The sequence below is a fragment of the Micromys minutus genome, assembly GCF_963924665.1.
Source record: "Micromys minutus genome assembly, chromosome: 16".
Classification (NCBI taxonomy): Eukaryota; Metazoa; Chordata; class Mammalia; order Rodentia; family Muridae; genus Micromys; species Micromys minutus.
The window spans coordinates 5,170,070-5,176,069 of record NC_137985.1 but is presented as its reverse complement, the minus strand read 5'-3'; the positions used below and the strand labels follow the sequence as shown (position 1 = coordinate 5,176,069).

At 50.0% G+C, this 6,000-nt stretch overlaps 1 protein-coding gene across 2 annotated transcripts in view; it reads left to right on the top strand.

The window, feature by feature from the left end:
* Positions 1-3,956: 3,956 nt before the first annotated feature.
* YAP1 (Yes1 associated transcriptional regulator) overlaps positions 3,957-6,000 on the top strand; it is a 69,773-nt gene continuing 67,729 nt past the window's right edge. For both annotated transcript variants that reach the window (XM_080929742.1, XM_080929741.1), the window contains exon 1: positions 3,957-4,570. In XM_080929742.1, the coding sequence (XP_080785868.1) occupies positions 4,295-4,570 (276 nt within the window). In that variant the 5' untranslated portion in view covers positions 3,957-4,294. The remainder of the gene's footprint in view (positions 4,571-6,000) is intronic.

Genomic DNA, 6,000 nt, shown 5'->3' with positions numbered 1-6,000 from the left:
TGAGATGTCAATACTGAAACCATGCTGCCAATTGGTTGTCAAGAGGAGAGGCTGACACAGTTCCATTCTGAACTGGAATGTTCTGAACAGCCATGGATGGGTTGGAGCCTTAAAGTGGAGTGAAGGGGAAGGTCTACTGTACCTGATTGTAAAGTTAGTGACCTTCAGACACTGATGATATTCTAGGATAGTGGTAGATATTTTTTAAGTGTTCTATTATTTGTTTATGTGTCTGAATGTTTTGCCTGAGTCTACGTCTGTGTACCATGTACCTACCTAGTGACTGAAGAGATGCAAAAATGGTATCCGTTCTCTTGGAACTGGAGTTACAGGAGTTGTGAGCTGTGATGTAGCTAGAGTTTTGGGAATCAAACCCCAGCCCCTGGAAGCACACCCAATGCTTTTAACCCCTCACCATGCCTCCAGCCCCCAATGGAGGGTCAATGTACAAAAATGTCTCCCAAGTGGGGCATGGTGGCACATGCTTTAAACAGGAAACAGGAAGCTGAGGCAGGAAGACTGTGAGTTCAAGACCATTCTGGACTAGAGCTTGAGATCTTATCTCAGGAAACCACAAAGAAAAGGTACTTTTCAGCCTCAAAGAGGCTTAAAATAATAACTCAAAGGGGGGGGGGGTCAAGCAAGGGGACAAAAGAATACCCATTTGTCCTCATCACTAACTTCTGACTGAACTGTGAGAAAGAATGATGTAGTTTATATGTGCTTGGCCCAAGGAGAGGCACTATAAGGGGGTGTGACCTTGTTTGAGGAAGTGTGTCACTGTGGAGGTGAGCTTCAAGGCCCTCCTCCCATCTGCCCATGACACAGTCTGCTCCTGGCTTCCTTTGGATGAAGATATAGAAATTCGAGTTCCTCCAATGCCATGTTTGCCTGGATGCTGCCATGCTTCCTGCCATGAAAATGGACTGAACCTCTGAATCTGTAAGCCAGCCCCAGCTAAATGTTGTCATAACTTTATAAGAGTTGCTTTGGTTATGGTGTCTGTTTACAGCAATGGAAACCCTAAGACAAATGGTAAGGGACACAGTCTTGGTCCAGTTATCACAGCTAATGTGTTCTCACTTTAAAGGCTGGTGAAACAACATTGACCAAAGCACACAAGCCCATTAATTACAGTGTCCACTGTAGTAAAGCTGTAGTTAAGGGACAACTTCCATTGCAACCTGTCGTTAGTCACTTTTGTTCTAGAAGTTTCTTTTCAGGTATAAGTTTTACTATTTCAAGACAGAATCTCATATAGTCCCAGTTGCTTTTAAACTTACTATGTCAATGAGACTGGCCTTAAACTTTGGACCCTCTGCTTCCCCCATACCCCCATGCCCACTTGAGACGGCATCCTATGTTGCTCACCCCAGTCTAGATGTTATGGCAATTCTCCGACCTGCCTACCACCTTTAGGTGAAATTTCAGTTCGGCTTTTTTTTTTTTTTTAAACTGAGTCTGTGTAGCCCCTAGCTGGCTTGTAATTCACCATGTAGAGCAGGCTGACCTGGAACTCAGAGATCCACCCGCCTCTGTCTCCGGAGGGCAAGTATTAAAGGCAAGCACCAGCACTGCTTGCCATTTCAACATTTTACTGCAGATATTTTGCCCAATGGTTTTGTTTGTGGATTAGGTTTTGAGTTCCAGAAGGAGGGAGTGCTGTTAGGGCTGTGGCCCAACAGGCTTGGCCACCACCAGTGAAGTAAACACTGGGCGGTGATAATGGCTGACAGCTGCTAAGACCTCACCTGGTGCCACAAACCGGGCCAAGTACTTTACGTCTATTGACTCACATAATGTCTCAACAGCATGAGACATGAGGAGGATGTAATTACAGAGCTAACCAGCAGGAAGTAGCTTGCTCACTATCACACAGATCCTGTGTGGGAAACTGAGACCTGTACTCCAAACTCTGAAGCTCCAGAGCCCACAAGATTGTGGTTAAATGCTCTTAAAGCTTGGTGGGGGTGTGAACCAATCCTGGAAAGGGGGACATTTACCCTTCTTCCTCTTTAGGACAGGAAACTGGGGCTCTTAAATAGTTAATTCAAATCTTACTGTCTGAAGCTAGCCCACCCAGCTTTACCACACAAAGCAAGAGATTGCTGCTCAGAATTCTTTCGGGCATGTCTTGACTAGAGAAAGAGATTATCTTTTTGCTGGAGGGTCCTTTCTGTGCTTAATCCTATTTATACCAGTTTCACTCACACTGCAGACAAAAATCATTAAAACAAGGAACCAGATTTCTGGAGAAGAAATTTGTGTGTTTAAAATCAGTGTTGCACAACTCTGGGAATACACTCAAAAAGCACCAAACCACTTAAGTGGAAAGCTATAGTTATGTGAGTTATATCTCAATAAAACTACTTTTTTTTGGTAGCCTGACTTCAACAAGGAGTTGAAGAGATGGCTAACACGAAAAGTACTTGTTCCTAAAAGGACCCAGGTTCGAATCCCTGCAATCACGTGGCTGCTCACAATCAGCTGTACTCCAGTCCCACGGAATCTAACACCCTCTTTAGGCCTCTGTGGGACCAAGACAAAGACATACTTAGGCAAAACACCCAATACAAAATAACTAGTTTATGAAACAAGAACAGGGGCTGGAGAGATGGCTCAGTGGTTAAGAGCACTGGCTGCTCTTCCAGAGGTCCCGAGTTCAATTTCCAGCAACCACATGGTGGTTCACAACCATCTGTGATGGGATCTGATGCCCTCTTCTGGTGTGCATGAAGACAGCTACAGTGTATTCATAAAAATAAATAAAACTTTTTTAAAAATTAAAAAAAGAAAAAGGAACAGATATTTATTATTGTTTGATTCCAGATAGGCTCCTGATTGAAGACTGACACAGAGAATCGGGGGCTAGGTTGACCTCCATTAAGGTTCATTTCTTATTCTCTTTCCCATTGTCTACCCTTGTACCAAGTACAAGAGGAAAAACCAACATGCTTCTTCAAGTTAAACAGTGACTTCAGAGTTGAAATTGCCAGTGAAATGTCAAGTTTTGGTGTTAAAAAATTGACTTGATTTTCACTTTTAAAAAAATGGTTTGCTGAGCAAGTTGGACCACATTTGTAATATGAGCCCTTTATAGGTTGAGGTAGTGGGGGCAGACATTTAAAGTCTGCCTCAGTAATGTAGTAAGTTGGAGGACAGCCTGTACTACCTAAGAACATGCTGCAAAAATAATAAAACAGGGTAGTCACGTGAGATGGCTCCGGAGTTCGATTTCTGCGACCCACAAGGAAGAAAACAGATCCCACAAACTGCAAGTGTGCTCTCACTGATACATAATATAATTAGGAAGCAAGGAAAGGAGAGAGACAGAGAGACAGAGAGAGAGAGAGAGAGAGAGAGAGAGAGACAGACAGAGAGAGAGAGAGAGAGAGAGAGAGAGAGAGAGAGAGAGAGAGAGAGACAGACAGACAGACAGACAGACAGAGAGACAGAGACAGAGACAGAGAACGAGAGAGAACCATGAACCTACAAAAACGGCTAGTAGAGGCCCTGGCTTGGAGTCCTAGCTGTCGTGAGCACAAAGACTGTTCGGAGTTGGAGGCTATCCTTGGTTACAGAGTTAAGCCTGTTTAAAACAAAACTTAAAACCGTAAACGTTTCGTTTTGTGAGGTACTCTGAGTCTCTGAGTGCAACTCCTGGTCTCCAAGCTTCACTTTGTAATCATTTGCACCCGCCCTCAAGTGTTCTGTTGTTTCTTCTTCAAACTCGGTGGTAAAAGGAATCGATGTTAAAACGCGGACCGGATTAAATCAGTGCGGGTGGACAGCGTCGCCTTTGCAGCCAGCCTACCCAGCCGACTCTCCGGACTTCTGCCGGCCCTGGCGTTGCGCGCGGGTCCCGCAGGGTCCGTGCCCGCGGACGCGCCGCTCGGGGCCGGCCGGTGGGTGCGCACGCAGCGCGGTCGCCTCCGGGTCACGTGTGCCCGGGAGTCTGCAGGAATGTAGCAACGCGCAGGGAAAGTTTCCCCGGGGGCCGCGGCCGCGGATTCCGTGCGGGCGGGCGCGCAGAGGAAGGAAGAGCGACGAGGAGGCGGAGCCCGCGAGGCGCGCGGGCGGGCGCTCCTCGGAACTTTTAGTTTGGGCGTCTGGAGCCAAAGTTTCTGTCTCTGTTGGGACGCCGCCGCGGCCGGGGCACAGAAAGGGAGGAAGGAAGGAGCTCGCGGAGGGCAGGGGAGGCGGCCTCGGGCAAGGAGTGCAGGGCGATGCGGGCGCGGGACGCAGCCTCCCGAACCTGAGCGCAGCGCCCCGAGCGTCGAACGAGGCCGCAGCCATGGAGCCCGCGCAACAGCCGCCGCCCCAGCCGGCCCCGCAAGGCCCCGCGCCGTCGTCCGTGTCTCCGGCCGGGACCCCCGCGGCCCCGCCCGCACCCCCGGCCGGCCACCAGGTCGTGCATGTCCGCGGGGACTCGGAAACCGACCTGGAGGCGCTCTTCAACGCCGTCATGAACCCCAAGACGGCCAACGTGCCGCAGACCGTGCCCATGCGGCTTCGCAAGCTGCCCGACTCCTTCTTCAAGCCGCCTGAGCCCAAGTCCCACTCGCGACAGGTAAGGGCACCGCGGGGCCCCGGGGCCGCGTGGGGGTGCGGGGCTGGGGTTGTTTTCGCGGAGTTGGCGGCCGCGGGGCGCTGCACAATGCGCGCGCCTCCGCTCCGCACCTTCGCTCCGACGGGGGGGAGGGGGAGGGAGGCCGGCGTCTCGGGCGGGACCCCAGCCCGGGGGTACCGGGTCTCCCCTTCCCGCGCCATGGGACTCTCCCGTGGAGCCGCGATTACTACCCTCTTGTTTTCCCGAGTCGGTGAGGGGTGGGGGTTGAGCCGGCCCATTGAGTTTCTGGTTCCTTCTCCCTGTCCCCTCCCCCTCCCGCTCCCGAAAGCTTTTCTGCTCTTGCGGCCCAGGCGCGGTCGGGGTGCAGGGTCCGGGCTCCCCAGCCCGGGCGATCCTGAGAATTGGCCGAGCTCCCTTGCCCCCTGCTCGCCTCCGCAGTGCCCTGGAACTCTCGCGGGCGGAATCCTCTCACACTCGGTGGGCTCACGTGTCCCTTTCCTAAACGTAACCTATTATTTACTGTTGGGCCCGAAAGCTTTTAAATGAGCCACGTCTGTGTGTTGCGCAGGAGTTGCGCTCACGGTGCAGAGGTTTCTGCGCCGGCCTTTGATAGCGCGTTGCAGGTTGACTCATAGGCCGAGTTCTGCCTGGCTCAACTGTGATTAAAGGTAATGTTTGGGAAGCAATGACTAATTCCAGGCTCGCCATTGCTTTTTAACTGACTGCGGATGTGAACATGGCTGCTTATCCACATCCACGACGCCTGGTTATTTTCCCAACTGGATCCAACACAGAAGTGAAACTGTTTCCAAGTATTAACATTCCGATAGGTCCTGGTAGATTTCTTTAGTGTCCTCCGTCCACCACCCTCCCTTCTTTTAATTACTTAATTTTTTTTTTAAACTTGCTTTAGGCTAAACCAGCATAGGAACTTTGCCCAAAACTTAATTGGTTTCCCAAACACTGCCATGTTGTTAGCCCACTCGGGCTGTAATTTGAGTGGAAGGAAGAGTTGCCCTCCCCAGTCCAGCCCCTCTCCTAGTCAGGCCTGCTGTAGAATAGGGTTTTTGGAGCTTCGAAAATCTTCATTAACCTCCCTACAGAAAACCTACTTAAGGAGGAAGGAAAAGTTATTTAGCTGCTAGCCTAAATAAACTCTTATTTTGTAACAACTGTAGACCTAGATACTATTTTGATTGCCTCTCCACACCAGTGGGGTTCTGTACTCACTGAACTAAATGTATGTTGGCATGCAGTCGAGAAACGGCTGGGGAAACTATGAAGGAATACACAGATTGAACGCTCCATTTTGTAGCTCTTAGAAGTCAGAAGGAATGAACCCGAGAAAGTGTACTTGTAATACTGGCTTCCACTGGGCCGTTCGTAGGTACTTTTACCTTCTCTAGCGTTTAAAAAGAGCTGTGTGTCAA